We start from the raw sequence: 22,205 nt of genomic DNA on the forward strand, positions 1-22,205 counted from the left end.
TTAATTTCTGGAATGAACAGGAACATTTTATCGACTGGTCAACATTTGATATTGACATAAAATCTGATAATGACTTATCCAACATCTCTACAATCACAATCGGTGGAAAAAGGAGATGTTGTGTGGCAGCGGAAAGCTCGTGTAACTACAGCACACTTCAGCTCTCCTCTTTTAGTTTCTCCGAATATTTGATCTTAGGGAGTTTCTATGTAGCTGCTTCTGTGAGTCTCACTTCCTTGGAACATTTTTATGAAAATAAACTCCAGACATAGAAGCAGTAATAATGTGATACTTTGTTGATCCTTCTCTCTTTTTGTTTGCCCTTTGGAAAGCTTGAGGCCAGGCCATTTGGATGAGCAATAATTTCTCTAACCATTACAACATTGCTCTGCCCATTACGCCGAAGTATCAGCATTTCATTGTGGCATTTTCTACCCATTCATAGGATCTAAATCTAATGTAACTAAGCAGAATCGCATAAGTAATTGTAATTTTAACTCAAAATTTAGCATGGAAAATGGAAAATCATCCGTAGAGGACAAGTATGAGACAGCAGAAATTCTTCACGCTAAATATGTGGGAAGATATTTTCTGTGGTAAGCAAGCGGCTGTGGTGTTTATGAATCCTGATTCCCAGCTTGGTTTGAAGCCTGGATGATGATGATGATGACCGTGGCACACAGTCAAGGCCAGAAAACTGTTCGCGTTGAAGGGAAGTGAGTTTCTGCTGTGAATGAATTATATGACTCCAGCCAGACTCAAACAACTGTTGAGCCCTGCTCTGTATATTTATTGAGACACATGAAAGGCTGCGGTGATTAATCAAGTTGGATTTCATATTCCACGCTGTACCACATGATTGTTGAGGTTTTGAATATCCTTTGCACCATGTGAGGTTTTACCCAATCACCATGTGAGGTTTTACCCACCACCGTCCAATACAGAGCGGCAAATGTAAAGCCTAAAAACAGCAGGTCCGCAGATAAAGGCAAAGGACAAATGTACAGCAAATACACATCAAATATAAAGTTTAAAAAAAAACTAAAATGTATATATTGCTCTCATATATTCAAGTTCCCATCTGTAGCCATTTTGTGTGCATCCTGCTCAACATTTCAGTGTAATTTATTTAGCGGATGAGTGAAGGCTGCACAGAGCGAGTTTCATTATGTGCCCAGGATAAACCAGATGGGCAGAATCATGGAAGCGCCACACTGTAACAAATATAATCAACCATTTCAAATCCACCAGTGAGCTAGACAGAGCTTCTCAGTGGGGGGAATATGTTTGATATAAATCAAATGAAGTTCTTGAAGAAGAAAAAAAAAAGAAGAAGAAGGAGATGCTGAGACAAGAAAGTACAATATTACACCATGTTTCTATGCTGTTTACACCATTGATGGTTCCAGGAAGAAGTTTCATATTTATTTCTTACTCTCAAATTCTCACCCTTCAAATTACTGTTTTTCTTTCATGCGCCTTGGTAGATGATTCAGTAAATATCTAAATTGGCAGCCTTTGACTTTAAGGGTTTTTAAAATTGTTTATTTGTATCTCCTGTTGCTGCCAGAGGTTAGTAGACAAACTTAGCCAAATTATAAATCATCATTATCATGCCCCTGAGGTGTATTTTTTCGCTGGTTTAGCACCAATCGGGAAATTTTGTAGCAAAAACATTTTCTTTTATTTTTCTTTTACCATCGATCAATGTGGCAAACACTTCAACAGAGAAAGTTTTCTGGTTCAACCATGAGGTGAGAAATCCCCCCCAAAAAAGAAGAAAAAAAAATATTGTTTCCAACCCCCGGGTTTAATGTGATGGTCAAGTATAGTTTAGATATATTCCATTGTAGGTTCTGAGTTAAAATAAATGTACTGTATAACACAAAAAGTTATGAGGTCTGGCTTAGCAGCTCGGCCACAAAAGACAACGCCAATGTCGTAATTCTACTGGACGAGTCGAACTGTTTATTGAAACGTCAAAACAAGAGATTACATGGAGATCTCTGAGTATGTAAATATAGTGTTCTGACATTTTGCACCATATCAGCCCAATGAGGTGAACGGGTGTTTATTTTCTCAAAGCTTGACTAGTCTTGGAGTAGTTGGCAGTACGAGCTTTGTTGGCGAACGGGGAAAAAACAAAAAAAAAAAAGATTTTGATCAAAAGCTCCTGAGCCGTTTGTGTGACTCACAGAGCCGTAAACAAAAAACAAAAAAATAATTAGATCGATGTGCCACTGTGTGAGCTGCTTATACGAAAGCAAAGAGGCATAACGAGAGGAATAAAGAAGGACATAGACACACAAATTTAATGACAACCACAACAAGCAAGAGTAAAACTGCACCTGCAGCAGGGTAGTGTGAGGGAATCTCATAAATGCAAAGACTTGGCAATGAGTTAATATCTTCTTAGGCTTAATCATGAACAAAACTGCGTGTGGGGCCTATAGTCTACATGCTCCAGCCAAACGACTCCAGAGGACACTAAAGACGCCCACAAGCCAAGAAACGCATGGTTATTGACCATTTTATTGTTTTTCTCCCTTGGAATTACATGTTTTAACACCATTGAGTAATGGTCTGTATATAGAACCACCCACATCAGTCCACATAGATGTGAATGAAACATTTACTGCATTTACAGCTCATTAGCGTCTTAACACAGTTTGGGGCTATTTCATAGGAATACAATATAACCTGCCAGATTTTAATAGTTAACAAGCAACGGTTTTGTTGTAACTACCATGTGCTGTAGTGTGTGTGTGTGTGCTTTGATTTTCAAAAACTGGTGATGACCACTTGTTATGCAAACAGGTCACTGAAACACTGTTTGTTTTTGCCTTAATAATTAACAGCATGTTTGCGTCATAGCGTTTACTGGCAGGATCAGCTGAAAGGATGACAGAAGTGAACTGCTTCATTACACTGTAAGAAATTGATACACACAGTCCAATCCACTTTATTTATATAGCACGTTTTAAAAACAATAAAGTGCTGCACAACAAAGTTAAAGTTAAAATACAGTAAATTAAAAGCATATAAAAGCACTAAGAAAAACATAATATCAGATAAAACACTAAGAAATATAAAAATATAATAAAAGACAAACAGAGACCACACAATTCTCATGCTGTAAAAATGAGTTTACTATCATTCAACTCTTATATTATGTAGCCTACTCTGTATGTAAGTTTTTACATTCTGCATTAACTAGTATATGTAAGATCTTCATGAATAAGTCATCAGAGCCCTGAATTATTGCCACTGGCAGGTAATCTGCCACAGCTCCACTCCTCTACTTTTGAATTGTATGTATGGAGACAAACGTCTGTATTAACCTCATGGTCTCTGCTGAACTATCCGGTCCACAGTCTGACCAGAGGGACGTTGGAGGGAGGAACACCTGGTCAGCTGTCATATGACCTAATGAGCTCCCTGATTATCTTCCCCGGGGAATATGTAAAACCTACGTAGCCTACTATGTAAAAAAAAAAATCTATTTTTACCTCGGTGGACAACAGCTTGCTGATTATAAATCACTGGGTAATTGTCCGTGATGCAGTTTGATTTGGAGACTTTTAACCTCTTGACACATGAAGAGCATCGCTCTTGATGAAAATATCCGGTCTCCCAAATTTCCTCCGGTCTCCACTGACAATGGAAAAAAAAAAAAAAAACTCCTGTCAAGTGATGCTAATAATGTGCAAAGCGTTGAACTGTTGAGATGTAGCACTGACAAGCACCTTCTACAGTGATCTCATAAAAGATGTGGAAGAGGGGAGGGATGGTGGGGGGTGTCTTATATGCTTTGTTACCTGGGCCACCCGCCGACACCACATCATCAGCAATCAACCTCAAAATTCTCCGTAGCCCGCCGCCCACACTCGAGGTCCGATCTGAAGGTGATTAGTACTGACAAACTCAGGGAAACAGTAATATGTGGCATAAGCCGGGCCGTGTTTGTTTAGCCGCTGCACAGAGCTCAGGGCAAACAAGCAGGTTCTGTCAAACGATGGGTGGCGTGTACTGTAAACGGACTGGATCCCGCCAGCTCTCGTCAGTCCCGAGTGTGTTTACGTGTGGTCGCGGCTCCAGTGGATTGGCAGGCCGGGCCGGCGGTTGTATACACATGCTGCATTCCTTGGGTTGTTACTTTATCTTTTGTGATGGATAAGGAAGAGCCCCAGGAACCTCTGATGTGATGGGTCAGTTACCCTCATCCTTCAAACTCTCACACTCACACATATACTATACGCTCATACCAAACCCTACAGTCATACCACTACTACACACGCTGCAGAGTCTCTCTAAACTGCCCTACAAAGGCAAAGTGCAGTATCTGCATTTTTTCTTTTTTTTGACCAATCAAAAGTGTGGCATATTCTCTTCAATCTGGTAGAATTTGATATTGGTACTGCTAAGATTTCCCGAGTTATTGGGCTTTTTATTTTGCTGTCCATCCATAAAAGCACTGTGAAACCAAGGCAAAGTGCAGTATCTGTAGCTAATACCAAGGCAAAGTGCAGTATCTGCAAAGAGTACTGTACTCCCTACGTTCTATGATTTACTCTATAATTCCATTGGAGTAAAACCGATGTTTCATCTCTTCAAGATTGGTTCAGCAATTTCTTCACTTAATTCAGCATTGTTTCAACAATTTATTCAGCTCATTCAGCTTCCAGCTTTCAGCATTCACCCGTAATTCCTTCAGGAAATGCATTCTCTAGTTTACTCTATAATTCCATTGGAGTAAAACCAAGGCAAAGTGCAGCATCTGCACCAAAACCAGGGCAAAGGTGCAGTATCTGCCATAAAACTGTCAAAATTGGTCACAAAATATGCCATAAAATGGGCAAAGTTGGTCAGAAAGACAAACTACAAAATACATTTAATTCAGTCCACCTTTATCTAATCAATTATAGACTTAGGTAGGTAGTTATTCATAATTTGATGCTTAAACCTGACAATGAAAAACACAAAAAGCTGTTTTTTCTCAGTTTGGCATTTTTACAGATTGCCTTTGTAGGGCCGTAAAGTCCTGAGCGGTGTGTGTGTGTGTGTGTGTGTGTGTGTGTGTGTGTTGACAAGGTGAACAGCGAAGGGAGTGTCCAGACACAAAGGTGTGAGCGATGATGAGGAGACCTGGCCAGATCTGTTTCACTATGTCATCATGTGAAAGAGCCACAGTGGGGGCCCCCAGTCGCCCCCCCGGCCCCCCTCCCCTTCCCCACATAGGTGCTCTCGCCTTACAGCCGTCTTCAATGGATCCTGGGAATTTCTCACCACGGTCTGGTTAGTCCCATTACAAAGAACCCCGTGGCCAGCTAGCTCCAGAGCGCTCTGCCATACACATATACGCAGAAGCAGCACGCAACGAAGTCCACCAGCATTCATTCACCACCAGGACGTGTGAAAGGGAAACTGGGAATGACAAGCTGTCTCAAGTGAACTGATTCTGAGCAATCGGTATGATCTGGTTCTGGAGCTGTTGACATAGAAACACTCAGAGTCTGTTTTTCTTTTGGTTTTTTTGGACCAAAATTTTCCAAGATGCTCATTTTATTGGTTTTGGGTTAGAAACAATGCAGTATTTTTTTTATTTCTGTGATATGCAACAGTTTGGGTTCACAGACTAGGATATAAAACCTTCACTCTCAGCTGTTTGTTTCTATCAGCCAGAGCTTTCGTGGTGCAACGATTGGAAATGACACCCAGCTTCGTGTCATTAAGCTGCCTCCTGCGTTTCTGTCTCTTTTTACAAGATTCCCTGTTTTCTTTTCCCCCCAGATGACACGGCCGCCGGGTCACTAATGTTTTTCTGTTTGTCTCTGGCGAGCGGCAAAGAAGGGAGGGAGGGAAGGAAGGGGGGGGCGATGTTTGCGCACTCGACACCCAGCATTGAAAATACTATATGCCTTTCCCAGGACTAAGTTCATGAGGAACTCGCATACATATATACACATTCAGTGCACTCTGAGGAGAAACTTAATGCGGTTTCCACCAGGGAGGGCCAGACCAGTTTATGAATATAGATAGAGTCTGAGTCTGGCTGGCTGAGCGCTGGGTCAGCCGTGGGGTTGCAGTATTCCGTCTCCCGACCTGTCTGAACGCGTTAAGCCGCACCTCATCATTACAAAGACAGTGTGAAGCTGCAGTCGCCCGGCCGGCCGGCGCTGGTGGCTGCCAACCTGACACTTAGCTCAAGTGTTGTTGGTGCCCACTCTGGCAGACACTGCATGGACAAAAGCCCTGAGTGAACGAACGTGTCTGCAGCTGGAATTGGATTCCTGTGTGTTGGCTTGTTGCAGGCATACATTATGAAGAAGAAGCCTTGGACTCTCAGAAATATAAAGCATCGCCATCTACACATGTGCTTCTAGTAACATCCTCCTATTTTTTAATCCCCCACACACAACGAGCTTCATGGTAATGAAGTTCGCTCGGAGCAAGCCGGTGACGTCAGCCATCACTCTCATGTCTGCACCCATATCCACTTTCTTTATCCTGCATGCTTGGCAAGAAAAAACAATAGGAGACACATAGTAATGCATACTCATGCTTTCTATATCGCTCCCACACACATTGAGATATATGGGCATGTAATTTGACATAGGACTCCTAACAGACACACACTTGTTTGTTACACACACTGCAGGGCTCAGTAATGGGATTTAAGATATACCACTTTGTCATGCCTCCTGAGTAACAAAGAAAAGTGCACTGCACACTACACCCAACGAATACCGTGCACCTCCGCTCCGGCTATAGTGTTTATTCTTCCCTGATATCTGATTCATGGTCTCTAACTCGTATTTTCTAGACCGTGACTCTCTAAGATATCCATGAGATTGGGATTTTCCTTTTTTTAGCGTCTGGCCGCAGAACAAGCAAGCCCTCCTGCCCGGTGTTGCTATGCTCTCTCTGTTTCTAAACTGGTGGTGTTATTGATCTTGGCCTACTGTTTCAAACCCAATTCCGTTCAGCCGGCCCTTGTGGACAGCGTAGTGCCGTCATTTGGTCAGACCCTGAGGTCTGCTCTGAGCCATGAATGGATCTCTGTGTTGTTCTCGTAGGTTTTGGACCACTCCATCACCAGCTGGGTTTCAAGGCGACACCCTTCCCCTTGTCCGACTCCCCCAGTCTGAGCTGCTTTTGATAAAAAAAAAAAAAAAAAAAAAAACCCTCCTCTGATATTGTCAGAACTGTTGTTTCTTTAACTCCCCGAACAGACACGGACCATTTGAGGCCGGATCACAAACAACAGACTGGAACACTGAACACATTGGTACATGTTCCACACATACCGAACCATTCATACCATACAGTTTATACATGGTTCTGGCAGCTGTTCAGACGAAGAGGGATTTAGCCATTTTTATGTTGAGTAGAAATTTGACACACATGCACATGTGGCCTGTGTGTACTCTGTCAGCATGACCTTTCGTGTTAATGCTTATATGCCACTCCTCTGGCCATTAATCAAACCTTACAAGAGCCACTATGTGCTGCAGCTACAGTATGCCTTGACTGAATATTACAACATCTGTCACAAGAAAAGTGGTATGGATGTGATTGTAGTGCTGCTGATACCCTGAAAACAATTTGTCTCCGAAAGTGTAAAACCAAACTCAACTCTAGACTAAAAAAAAAAAAAAAAAAAAAGGACATGTGACCTTTGACCTTCCAGGCTAAACCATTTATTTCTCTGTAATTCCTTTATTACCGTACCGCTCATCCATTATGTGGTCATATATGAATGAGCAACAAGTTACTCACGGTGAGTGGTGTGTCAGAGTCATGTGCAGTACCTCATCCTTTTACCACAACTGTGTGTGTGTGTGTAAAAAGTAGTGTGGTTGTCTTGGCACCCAAGTGGAAACAAAACAGATGTCAGCTGGAGCAGGCAGTGTGTGTGACAGAGCGGCCTGGGAGATATAACGCTGGACGTGCGGCCTGATGCTCCTCTGCTGTTCAGTAATATAGGTTAAATAAACTCTTCAGGACAAGAGGCGGCTCGCTGTGACATCGCTCAACTGTTGGAGGAGATGTGTCTGGCACCAGAGCTGGAGTTTCAAGGTGGCCGTCCGACGTGTATTTTTTTTTTTTTTTTTTTTTTTCCTCCACAGGATTTGATTCTATCTTGAAATAAAGCGTTGTGGCACAGGAGGAACATTCAAGGCCAAATTTAGAAGTGGCTCTGCTGAAGACAGAAGACAGATCGAGGGAGAGATTACAGGAGAATTAAATAAGGGTTCTAATGTGCGCTCCGTGCCCCTCATTCAGGTGTTTTAACAGCAAGTTTTGTTTTACTTGTCAACCATATCTCACCCCCTGTCTTTCAGCACACTTTATGTGTTAGTGCACATGCCTGCCTGGTATCAGGGAGGGATGAAACTGTGTCCAGATGAGTAATAGTCAGATGGTGAGAATAGAAATGTGTCATGCTGAAACTATGCAGACTTCATACCTCTTCTTTAGGTTCTATTTCTTTCTTCTCTACGCTACATGTTAACATAAAGAATGTACATTTGTGTCTTAACAGCATGTGCAGAAGCGCTGGTTCGCCACACACTGGATCGGACATACAGCTCGTTATGATGTTGTGTGTTGTTTGAGAGTTAATGAGTGCCTCTATTTTTTCTTGCAGCTGAGATATCAACATGGCTTGACCACCCCGGACCTGCAGCAGACACTACCCAACCTGAAGAACTTCCTGGAGCACGGGCTGCTGGTCCGCTGGTAAGAGCCACAAACACACAACACCACCACCACCAACATTATTAGATATCACACACCTCATTTCAAGTCACTGAAGCCTAAGAGATACGTGAAATTACAGAGTTTTTTTATTTTCAACAGAACAAATCGCTTGTCAGTAAAATAAAACCTACAGTACAATTTAGCATTATGTCTGTGTAGACGTATATAATTTAGACTGGGAGAGAGCTGGCTCAGGAGAGATTGGTAACACTTTGTAATAAGTACACACTATTAAGCATTAGTTAAAGCAGAAGTGAGTGATCCGGTCGTTTTCGCTAATGCTGCGTTCCAGGCAGGCTTTTGAAATCGTAAATTACAGCTTCAAGTCACAACTTACGACTTTGTAGCGTTCCAGGCAACCCACTCGTGTTTTTCCGACCTGTTTTACCGGTGAAAGTCACTATAACGGCCACTCGTAACTTCCGACCGGTGAACTCGTACCAGATCGAACTGGTACCACTTCACGGTCGGAAAAATACGAGTTTCCTTGAACGCACCATAACAGTCCTCGTCGCTACGTCACCACATTCACGGCGTTCCTTGGCTGCACACACAGCCCTGCATGCCGTTCTCTCTCCTCATTGGATAAAAACTGTAGGATACGATAAATGTTTTCTCTTCGGCTCAGAGCAGAGCAGAGGGACTGAGAGACCCGTGTTTCAGACCAAACACTCTATGTAAGTGATTGCTGTCGGAAGATATAACTATTTAAGACTTATATTAACACAAATATATCACTCACTTCTGCTTTAAGCATTACATACTGAATTCATAATTTATAACACATGAATATTACTATAAACACAGTAAAAATGTTTTACTAATTGATAAGCACTAACTGTGTTTATAAACTACATACAAATGAGTATTCATGCGTTATAAATGAAGAATTCAGTATTTATTAATGCTTAACTAATGCGTAATGTGTGTACTTATTATAATGTGTTACCGATTAGTCAAAGTTTTTAGCTCACATTTTTATTTTGTACTTTTACTAAGTCAGTCTTAATGATCAACAGATATTGGTGACATAAATCTGAGCGGGGGAAAAAAGGGCAAAATAATGCATGTTTTACAGTACATGTATAGTAATATGTATAGAGCACATGGACAACTTTATTTATTGTGTTGCAATCTCTTTCTGATTGTTCACATAGATTATTAGCAATTTTTTCACAATCCACTTGACAAATGCAGCAAACTGAAACATACATTACAACACATACAATTATCATTGAAGTTATAAACCAATTAGGTCTATAAAATAAAGGTACAACAGAGGTATTTTAAAAGATGTAAAAACAGTTCAAAGGAAGGTCAAACGACAGGAAATCCAGGAAAAGCTGTCTGATAAAAGTATGTTTTAAGAAAAGACTTAAAGGAAGTCACAGACTCAGCTGACCTGATTTCCTCAGGCAGATTGTTCCAGCTTCTCCAAGTCCTGACTGCAACCTCTGTATAACGGAATAAGGATAGTATTGTATATGGATACAGATAATAATATGGGACGTCGGTCTGTCACAGAATAGTAAAACAGAATATTGTCTGAGATCGTGTGATTCTCTCAGGTAAAAGTTGAAAGACCTTTGTAATGATGCACCACCTCTGAGCATCATCCTCCACATTTGGAAAGAGGAGCCGTTGTTAATGAGATTTGCAGCAGTCACTTTGTCCCAGTTTGAAGGAATGCTCAGATCTCTGCCTCGCTCCTTCTACAGTCTTGTGCCCTGTGAGTAACCCTCCACTAAAACCTGAGAGTTGGTCGACATCAGGCCTCAGCTCCACTGTCCTAAAAAAGAGAGAGAGGGCTGTCTTTGATCTCCACTCCCCTCCCAGGGTCAGCAAAGGGGAAAATGTGTATTACACACATTAATTGAATAATCTTTTGTTTTGAAAGGAAAGAAGCCATGAAAAGGCTGAGCTCCCAAATCAGCCCTCCATCGCCCCCCTCCTCCTTAATGGGAAGTGGAAGGGCCCAAAGATAGATGAGATGAAAGCATGGGCCCGCTAAACCCTGAAGCTGTGTGTGTCTATGCACATGTGTACACAAGCATGGACATTTTTAAGAAGTGGGGGTGGAAGTGTAACCGTTCCACAGTGGCTTGCCCACAAACACACTCCTGTGTGACAATGAGACCACAGGGACGGGTACAAAAGTGCTCTGTGCTGCTGATACAGACCTCAGATCAGCGGGCTGAAACAACACTCAGCAGAAAACACACACTTACATCAGTCATTCATATTGTCATGTGATATACGGCTTTACTGCTGAGGCAGTGCAGTTAGCAATAACTTAGATGTATAATTCAACATTTAGAAATGAAGGTTAGTTAGGAGTTTGACTGACATCACTCTAAATTATTTATGATATGACGCAGCCATTTGGCTTTTCTTAGCAGAAAGGCTGGAAACTGTTTCAAAAGTAAAATGTATAGTGATGTACAGTAATGGGGACAATGTTAGTTATCTATTTGTAAAATGGTTTCATTTAGACAATGCAGAGTGTAATTGAAAAGTGTCAAATGATCAACACCAACAATCACAAGGTTAGGTTTAGATCATTTTAGGTAGGCTACAAAAACCGAGAAAACTAAACCACTGCATGGTTACAATAATAAACACAGTTAAAAAAACAAAATTTGATACAATGTGATAACGCTTAAGATGAGTCACAGTTGTAATACCTTCCATCATAACACCATTCACACTGCAGCGTCAGCCTAAATTAAAGTCTCCAGTGAGGATGAGGAGGGGGCTATTTCACATTCCCTTCCAATATAGAGGACACGCACTAAATTTTCTTCACACACTGTTGGGCCATACTCTTCCCATATCAGTTCCAGTCTTTCATTCCCTGTTTGAAAAAGACTAAACTCAGATACAGTTTCCAGCACTGGGACCCAGCTTTATGAAATATGAATATATAAGAGGGCAGCGTTGCATCTGCAGGTAATTATCTTATAGACTGTGTGAGAGAGGCTAATCTGCTTCCTCTATCCCTCCTTGCCACCTCTTTCTTTCTTCCATGTATCCAAAGAGGGATGATGAAGGATAGGGACCAAGGGAACTGTTTCCAGAACAGATTTGGAAGCGGTTCCTCCCGCCATAAAGAACTAATTCAGCTTTCATCCAGTCTGCAGGGAGACCCTTTTCCCAAAGGGCCGAGACCCACACAGCAGGAGTATCGCAGAATCGCTTTATACAGGATACAAATGGAAAATTGAGGAAAAGCAGTTTGTGCGTAAAGGAGACAAAGGAGTTTATTATAAAGTCTGTCCATTTTGCACAGTGGACTATAGATGCTTGTCAAGCTGCTGATCATATCTTAATACATTTCCAAACAGTACCATCTCAGAAACACATCATAACATTTCATAATGTATACAGTCAAGCTCTGGTGAAAAATGGGCAGTATAGGTTTTTTTTGTTTTTTTTTAAATCTTGCTGAAGGATAAGAAACAGCGGAAAAATGGTGAATCTATTACCCAGAGCGAGACAGAGACAGTACCAGAAACCAATTCTTTGTAAACTGCACAGTCTGCTGAGATCAAAGCAAACGCATTCAACATGCTCCCATTTGCCGCTCCACATCCACTGAGGGCTTGGCAGAGGTTCACAGGGCCCTAATCCCACTCCGGTGCCTGGAAGCAGGGCTACGTACAAGGTGTGGCAGAGCGCCTGGCCAGGCAGATTCAACACCGCAGCTGGAGGATGTGATGTGAACTTCCCCAAAGACCCCATAGTGAGTCAGAAGTTAGCAAAACCGCCCCTTGTTGTTACATGATGTATACAAAGGGTTGTGACATCTCGACAGTTGCAGTCTCAACCGTGACAGATAAAAGGATATAATGTACAAAAATGTATATACCAACACTAACCCTAAAATTTGCAAGGTAAATTAAACCTGACAAGTGCCCTATATGAATTCACTACATTTGTAATAATAAATGCTTTGGAAGGATAAACCCTCTCTGATGGTTCATGTGATATTCTGCAAAGGTAGAGTACAGTAGTTTCTCAAACATCGTTTCCTCCTCATCCTTCAGGAATAATACTGCCATTGCCAATTCGTTTTTTTCTCCCTCTGTCACGTAAAACCATTATTTGAACCAACCACATGTTTATGTTTCTCTCTTTGAAAGAAATCACTATAACATGATCCAATAAAAATCATGATCCAAAATCCAATAAAACTTGTTCCTGGAGATTAGAGCTCAAACTACAGATCAGTACCGACAGTACAACTTCAACCCAGTAATGTTTTACAGCTCATGATCTAGTCATGAACAAGAATGAAGAACATGGTAGGATATCACACATTCACATGGTATCAGATGTCTAGTCAACCTCACCTAAGATAGTTAAATAAGTGCTCTGCTCTTTGTCGATAGTTTGTTAAACTGAATAATCTTAATTCAACGGTTAGGTTAGTTTAATATAAAGACAAGGCAACAAACAAGACTGAATATAATATTTTAAGCACTTTAAGCACTAATTATTATTATTAATCTTTATTGCAGACACAAAACAGATTTAAGGAGAGAGAGAAAAAGACAGACACACAGATAGAGAATCAACTCTCCACATACAGGTAATTCATAAGCAGGCTATCCCACCAGTGTTTTCTAAGCCTGGATGAATACCTATAGCAGCTCCTATCAGGGCTAGTCAAAGCCCCAGTAATGCTGTTCCCAGAGTCATCCAGGCGGCACATAAAACGATACATTAAATTTCTTAAAAGTGCTTCACAATTGCAAAGAGTTGGCTCGCACTGTGCCACCTGGGCACCTGAAGCAACAACCTCAGTCCATCATTGTAGGCCACTACGAGCCGCCGCATACTGCTTTTCTTATAGCTACACCAGAGGTGAGCTGTATACATACTAGGTGTACAGAAAGATCTAAACAGGGAACATTTAACATCAACTGAGCACATAACTAAACCTACGAAGGAGCATATTAGCTTGAGCATATTGCTTAGAACACTGCCTGTAAATATCTCTATCATTGTGCCAATCAACAGTGAGAAAATGCCCAAGATACTTTGTCACTAAGTTTTAAATGTGCCTTTTTGACGGAGCTGGGCTAATAGATTCCCTATTTCCAATCTTTATTCCAAGCTATACTTACCATAGGGTTATTTACCCATCGTCTCCTCAGATCAAAAATGAATAGGCATATTTTCCAAAACTAATCATTTGAGTTATTATTTAGTTTATCTTGCTGTCAATATGGCCGTATGGGATTAGTATGAAAACTGTCAAAACTGTACTGGTTTACATTTATTTTATTCAGTTCCCTTTTGGCTTGTGGACAATATTTTGCCAAAATAAATGTCACTGAACGGCAGCAATATCAAAGTAATATTTTAAAAACAGTGTAGTTGTTGGACAAGATGTGATACATCATTAACGTACTGAGCTTGTTGATCATGTCGCTCATGCTTTTCTGTGGTGATTCCCTCTCCTCCAAAGCCAGCCAGTAGATAAGTCCTGCCCTGTCAAAACAAAAAGAAAACTTTGCTTCCACCATAACACATTATAAGTTTCACAGGGATTTCCCTAAACCACATCAAACAACCAAAATCTTATCTGCCATTGCTTGTTTTGGCCCAAAATCATGGCTCCGTAGCCGGATTTTGGATATGAACAGGGACATGTTGTAAAGCCTGTGGGGGGACTGGACAGTGGAAAAGGTCTGGCTTACCGAATTCCTGAGTCGGCCTGAAATATGCCAGGTTTGACATCAGCAGTGGAAAGGAAGAGAGCAGGCAAAAAGCTCAGGAGGAATGAGGGCTATTTCTGGCTCAGCACGTCAAGTTTTCTGCGTGATGATTTAGGCAAAGGCCTTTTAGCAGCGTTTACAGTGTGCAGTCAAGTTGTTGTTGGAGTAATGTAGCAGAGAGAGAGAGAGAGAGAGGCCCGGTGAAACGTAAAGACTTACTGTTGCCTGTGCTGCCAGTGGAGGGAACCTATCACTGCACAGCTTCGTATTATACATTAGAGATGAGCAACAGACCTTTTTCCCATCAGTATTGTGTGTGTCGAGCTGCTATCATGAATTCACTTTACTTGTCATGAATGCCTCAGACGAAGCCCAAGCTGTACAGTCTGAAATCTGAGCCCGGTATAGTTTAGCTACATTTTCATATATGGATGGGTGGGATTTTTCATTTCGCACAATATATTAATTTTAGCTATTATTATTATTATTATTATTATTGACACAGTTGTTATATTGTGTTACTGGCATCAGAAAATAAGAATAAAAACTTTGTTCTCAGGAAAGTGACAATGGATGCTTATGAAGGATCAGGAGGACTGTCCTTTACCACACAAACTGTGTCCTTCGTTGACTCTTGTTGCTCACCTGTATGTATAAATTGTTGCATAAATGGGAAAAGGACTATGGTAAATACTAATTTTGTATTTTTGTACTGTGGATTCTGTTGGAAAATACCTTTTCCAAACAAAATAAAAAATAAAAAAATAAAGAAATAAAGAAAATAAGAATAAAAACTTAAGTCTAAAAAGAGACTCGAGACACACGAGTGCTCGAAGTAGAAAAAAGAGAAGTAAACTCCAGGTGCTCTTAAAGCTTAAAATAAAGTTTGACTATTGTTTTATAATTATTATTGCCCTGATTCATTAAATGCTTTTTACTTCAGCCTCAATCATCCTTGGCTCTAGCGAGTGAGTGCCTGAAGCAAGCCTAGTGTTTTTTTTTTGTCCGTCTAAAAGTCTATTTGTAGAGAGAAGTTAAAACATTAAACATACTTATGAGATGAGGAATGCCAAAAATGCGTAATGAGTAACACCAGTAGCATATCTGTCTTGAGGAGGAGCTACCTGGCAACAAATCAGAGGTGATAACCCTCTCAACAAAACTCTGATAAAGTATTGCAATATTCAAAACCAAAACTAAAAAGTTTCCCCTGGCCGCCAGGAGCTCTGTCACATAGCCACGGGGATAATGCCTACCTTGGCGTGCTTTTATTTTGAAAGAATATGGAAATTAACCAACCAACTTTTGATGAAAAATTCCGACGGATCGCCAAAGTCATAACACTTCCTCACAAATGTCAACTTCATGGTGGTTCGAGAGGAAAATCGGATCACCGGAGTCGTGAGGACCATGAATGTGACCACTCAGCGGTTTATTAGGTACATCTAGCTGAAACTGACGTTCTCTAATACAAAAGGCCTGCAATAAATCTTCTGTCATGACTTTTATATTTAGTATTTGATTCCAATGCGTGATCACAAAGGACAGGATGTGATTTGCTGCAGAATGGTTGTATTACACTGCATTAGTTTTGACTGAGGGTTCCTAACAAAGTCAGAACTTGGTGTATGCCCTAAATATAATCACAGTGTATCCAATAACAGGTTAGATATTTCAGCGTCCGGGCCAAAGTGGTGGGCCAACCCAGCGACCATCCTTCGAATTACATTCAAAAGCAGTTTAAGGACTGTTTGTCTGAATAGTTTATACAAGGCGAAGGAAATTTCTGAGAGGGGAACAGAGTAAATGTTTATGAAGAATATGAAAAATCTCATTCAGTGCACGGAGAATGTCAACGAGAGACACAGTTAGCTCATGCCATGGGAGTATATTTGGCCTTATTCTGTAATGGCGCTGCTGTATGAGTTCCAGCTTTTCCAAACAACTTTAGGAAATGTTTTTCAGCAGTTCTGTCTTCCCAGCACCCTTATTTGGCACATATGGTCACAGTGGCTATACATGTGTAGACTAATTGCTGGCATTAAAAAACATGTCATCAGAGTTAAAATGTTTCAAGAAAAAATGTTATGACTGCCCAGAGGGTTGCTTGGCTCGAGTACTCGCTCGCACACCCATTCTCTCTCTGTTATTCATACGCTGCAGCTCAGTTTGACACAAATAATAGAACTAATGCAGGCCCAACCGAGGCGCCCAGTGGAACAAAATAACATGGTCCACATACAAGATTCCTCATTATACTAAAGAGTTGGTGTGATGACCATGTGATTTTTTGCCAGTATCAATAATACATTTGTTAATTGGCCATTTAAAACCTGAGCAAATGGATTATAGGAGAGAGTTTGCTGGGGGGGGTAGAGAAGAAAATAGCTGATGATGATTAAAATCAAAGCCATCTAATCAGCCGTTGCCGTAAGGAGTCGGACATCGCTCTGTCAAGCTCAAACGACGTATAGTCACTTCCTAGCTTGTTATAAATGATGCATTGAAACCTTAGACTTCCCCGCCGTACCAGCTGTCTCCGGTTCCCCAAAGCTGTATTGTGTTTCAAAGAGTCTGAACCAGATTTTCCACTTATTTAAATGATAATTGACTTCTCATGACATCTGTCTTTATTCCTGCCCTTCAAATCACATTTTTGAATTTTTGGACCGTTTCCAAAAGAGCCCATGATGGTTTCATTTGGAATCACAGTCACAGATAAGTGTTTAAGATGGCGAATCATTCAACTCATATATTTTCTTTTTATTCCATTTGTCTCCCCAGAAAATTAGGTGTTAAGGAGCATATTGTTTCCATTTTTTCCCCCTCAAAAAAATTGCTTTGCTGCAGAATTAACCATGTGTTTGTTAAGAGGGGGGGGCACGTTGAAGCCAGTTATATTAAACGATGTGTTTTCATGGATATGCGCTGCCAAGTAAAGCACAGCCCATCTCCCATTCTGCCCACTTAAGACGAAGGCTCTCACAGGATCAGGTCATTACCCGATCCCTTTGTTTGCCTAACCCTGACCTCAGATGACTATCCATATCCAACATTTTACATCCGTGCGCCTTCAATTAACAGAAATGGTAGTGGTGTAGTATTTACAGGTTGTTAGCCTAACTGGTTTCATACTGTACCTTTCAGACGAAGGATGGTTCTCGTTTACTGTACCGCCGGCGCTTTGAAGTTTGACAAGTTTCTCTAAAAAACTAGACAGCCTCTCTGCTCTCGTCTCAGCGGCGTCCTGCCTGTGAACCCTGTCAGGACCACCTCGGCTGGGTGCCTGCGTGGGTCAAGGTCGGGGCCCTTTTTTACAAGCCTTTCACATGTTTGGTGGTGAAACTGTCCATTAGACGGCAAAGCTAGTACACTAGTAAACGCATCTGTCAACCGCCGCTCCCATCAGCAACCACTGTTTTTAGGCAAAGACTTCCTTTCGCATGTGCCAAGTGACAGGAGAAAATTTACAGGGATAGATATATAGAAAATGTACATATCTATCTATCTATCTATCTATCTATCTATCTATCTATCTATCTATCTATCTATCTATCTATCTATCTATCTATCTATCTATCTTGCTCAAAAAAATAAAGGGAACACTTAAACAACACATCTTAGATCTCAATTAATGAAATATTGCAGTTTAAAATCGTTATTCAATATATAGTAGAGTGTGTTGAGAACAAAATAACATAAAAATTATGAATGTAAATCAAAATTATCATCCTAGGTTGATTTCACACGGGTGTGATATACTTGGAGTTACAATGTGTTGTTTAAGTGTTCCCTTTATTTTTTTTGAGCAGTCTATCTATCTGTCTATCTATCTGTCTATCTATCTATCTATCTATCTATCTATCTATCTATCTATCTATCTATCTATCTATCTATCTATCTATCTATCTATCTATCTATCTATCTATCTATCTATCTATCTATCTATCTAGTAAACGCATCTGTCAACCGCTGCTCCCATCAGCGCCACTGTTTTTAGGCAAGGCTTCCCTTTCGCTTGTGCCAAGTGACAGGAGAAAATTTACAGGGACTACTACTACTACACGTCCAACTGAACAAGCAGAGATTTGTCCTTAACTCTTTAACCAACACATGTGAATCACCAGAGAACAGAGAGGCCCTGCTTTGACCTCTGACCCCGGCAGCACCGTGCCCGAGCTCCTGAGATAGCAGACTGGTCCTGTTAAGCAGACCACTAAGTAGTCCGGTGAATTATACATGGCCTTGGCTATCGGAAGAGGTGGTGAGGCCCCCATTTAAGTAAATTTATGGCTCCAGCACTTGGGCAGGGTGGGGTGTCCCAGAGCCCTAGTCTGTTATCTGTTATGGAGGAGAATGTCTGACATACTTGGATGGCTACGTGAGGCCTGGTCTCAGAGGCTGCACAAATGTTTTCAGAGTGTTGTAAGGTGGAGTGATTTACAAAGAACTGCAGCTGTCTCTCCTGGATCAGAGGAAAGGAGCTGGGCGCTTTGGGGCGGAGAGGAGAGCGGTCGGTTGCCGATGAGATCAATGGAGAACCAGGTCCAAATACGTAGAAACCTGGGTGTCACATTCAGCGCTTTTGGACATGTCAGCCATGTTGGCTGGAGAGATAAAGGCTCACTATAGCAAAAGGGAAATAGCCTAAATGTTTTATCTAAATTTTAGAATATTATTATTATTATTTTAGATTGGGGAGAGCAGACATTGTGCACATGTAAATTGAATTTCCGTCATTCAGGCAGGTTGTTGTAATACTAAAAAAAAAAGACACATGAGAAATACATAGAAGAACCATAGAAAACCAATACAAGGTCTTAGCCTCTTAGGAGTAGGTTCGTTACCTTTAATTGTCGGTGCAAGCTATTTTTAGAACGGCGGAGCAGAGCTGCGAGCTGCTCAGAGCTACACTACGGAGGCTAATGGGATTTCTTGGTTTCCCTCATCAAACTCATCAAATACACAATCCAACAACTCCAAAACGCTCTGGTGGACAAGTTGTGACCTGCACATTCACCACACTATGAGATAATAACGGAGCATCACAAGACAGAGTTGTTTTCGAGGCAAGTTGCCATAAAACTGCCCCCGACGGGAACGCGCATCAGCTGTTTTGCATGAATTTACCTCGAAAACAACTCAGTGTGTATTTGATGGGTTTGATGAGGGAAACCAAGAAATCCCTTTAGCCTCTGTAGCGTAGCTCTGAGCAGCTCACGGCTCTGCTCCGCCGTTCTAAAAATAGCCTGCACCGACAATTAAAGGTTACGAACCTACTGCTATGACTATAGGGATTATGGCAATGGGCCAATTTGCCAAAATGTTGAACTATCCCTTTAACGAAGAATGTGCACACAAGTACAGTAACACAAAACAAAAACAAAAGTAGTACATGTCAGAATCAGCAGTGACCATAACAAAAAAAAAGAAAGAAAAAGAAAGTTTAGAGCCTCACACAGTTGCACTAGATTCTACAGCCTTTAACCTTGTTGCACACTAAACTAAAGTGGTTCTGTTGTCATTGCTGTTGTTCATGTTCCTGCTTTTCTTCCTTCCTCACAGCGACAGACACAACGTCTCCAGCTCCATCCCGGTGCCATCCAAGTCCCAGCTCGGTGTGTCTGCCGCCTCGGAGATCGGCTACCCCTACCACACCAGCTCCCCCGACCGAGGGCTGAGGAAAAGGGCGAGCTCCGAGGCCGACAAGTACAAGCCGACGCCTCCGCCCAGCTACAACACGGCCATGGACGAGGGGGGGCAACAGCAGCCTCCTCCTCCCCCCGCCGTCGGTGGTCTGGCCCCCGATGCCTTACCTTCACCCAAACACCTGTCCTCCTCCCTCGACGCCAGCATGACCTCACTGAGCCTCAACGAGACCACAACAACAACAGAGGCCAACAACGAGGAGGAGAAGGAGAAGAAGCAGGACGCTGATACTAGAGAGATTGATTTAGATAAAGAAGAGAAGACTGAAGAAGAAGAAAAGCCATCCAATAGCAGCACAGTGCAGGAAACTGGGGAGGAAAAAGAAGCCAGCAGCGGTGTCGTCGTCCAGCAGCACACGGGCGCCATGAACGGCTCCGTGGTGCCCGGACCGGCGCCCGTCAGCCTGGCCCCGGAGCTGCGCTGCTCTGTGGAGCAAGCCGAGGAGATCATGGGCACGGAGGCGACCGGCTTAGGCCTCGGCATGGGCATGGGCATGGGCATGGGGGCGGTGGTGGTGGGATTAGGGCTGGCGGCGGACGAGGCCCGGCTGGACGACGACGACGACTACCGCCGCATCCCCGTGGACCACGCCGTGGCCGTGGAGTGCGACGAACAGGTGCTGGGCGAGCTGGACGTGGCCGGCTTCGAGGAGTTCTCCAGGCGCATCTATGCACTAAACGAGAACATGTCCAGCTTCCGAAGGCCGCGCAAGAACTCTGAGAAGTGAAGACGGAGAAGTCCTACAGCACGTAAAAGGAGACAGGACGGGGAGGCATGGAAAAAAAAAAAAAAAAACTTGCACAGGGAGTTTGGACAAATAAAGGCAGGGAGACGAGACGAGACGGACTGAGACGACAAAGGTGGCGCCTCCACCTCCTAATCACAGCATCAAAAATCATAGGAGCTGATCTGGAATAACGACCAATTTGCACTTATTGTAAACATTTCCGAAGTAATCTTTTCAATGGAATGCAGTTAAAAAGTGGAAGTACTGGAACAGTTGGCTTAACTTTTTATTTTTGATGCCAGACTCAATACAATAATTCAGGCAGTCTTTATTCATGAAACGATTTAGCCCCACGCACCAGGGTTTGTTGTCAGTTACTGTTGTCTGTTGCTCCACACCAACCAGGGGCCATTCATATATGCCACTCACTTTCTATTTTTTAAAGGGATAGTTCAACATTTGGGCAAATTGGCCCATTGCCATAATTGCTGTAGTCATAGCAGTAGGTTTGTTACCTTTAATTGTCGGTGCAAGCTACTTTTAGAACAGCGGAGCAGAGCCAACGCTACGGAGGCTAATGGGATTTCTTGGTTTACCTCATCAAACTCATCAAATACACAATCCAACAACTCCAAAACGCTCTGGTAGACAAGTTGTGACCTGCACATTCACCACGCTATGAGACAGAGTTGTTTTAGAGGCAAATTCATGCAAAACCGCTGATGTGCGTTGCCTTCAGGGACAGATTTTCATCAAGCAGTCTCTGTATTTACCTCTAAAACAACTCTGTCTGGTAACGTTCTGTTATTATCTCATAGCGTGGTGAATGTGCAGGTCACAACTTGTCCACCAGAGCGTTTTGGAGTTGTTGGATTGTGTATTTGATGAGTTTGATGAGGGAAACCAAGAAATCCCATGAGCCTCCGTAGCGTAGCTCTGAGCAGCTCGTGGCTCTGCTCCGCCGTTCTAAAAATAGCTTGCACCGGCAATTAAAGGTAACGAACCTACTGCTATGACTATAGGGATTATGGCAATGGGCCAATTTGCCCAAATGTTGAACTATCCCTTTAAACCTACCTGCGCAAACCATCATCATCTCTAAACTGCATCTCAAGACTCAACATGCAGAGTCAGAATATCAGGGTTCAAAAATGTTTTAACGCAGCAGCTCCAAGTAATACGCTGCTGTTTTTTTGTTTGTTTGTTTGTTTAGCTTTTTTCATTTATCAAGAGTAGAATCAGTAACACAGACATCCGACGTTCACGCTGACAGTGGCTGCGAC

The 22,205-nt window shown here is 42.1% G+C and overlaps 1 protein-coding gene across 1 annotated transcript in view; it reads left to right on the forward strand.

The window, feature by feature from the left end:
* Positions 1-21,363, forward strand: part of uvrag (UV radiation resistance associated gene) — a 95,377-nt gene extending 74,014 nt beyond the window's left edge. Inside the window, exons 14-15 of the mRNA XM_083985925.1 lie at positions 8,651-8,742; positions 20,052-21,363. Coding sequence (XP_083842051.1) covers positions 8,651-8,742; positions 20,052-20,922 — 963 coding nt within the window. The 3' untranslated portion in view covers positions 20,923-21,363. The remainder of the gene's footprint in view (positions 1-8,650; positions 8,743-20,051) is intronic.
* The last annotated feature ends 842 nt before the right edge of the window (positions 21,364-22,205 follow it).

The sequence above is a fragment of the Trachurus trachurus genome, assembly GCF_905171665.1.
Source record: "Trachurus trachurus genome assembly, chromosome: 14".
Taxonomy (NCBI): Eukaryota; Metazoa; Chordata; class Actinopteri; order Carangiformes; family Carangidae; genus Trachurus; species Trachurus trachurus.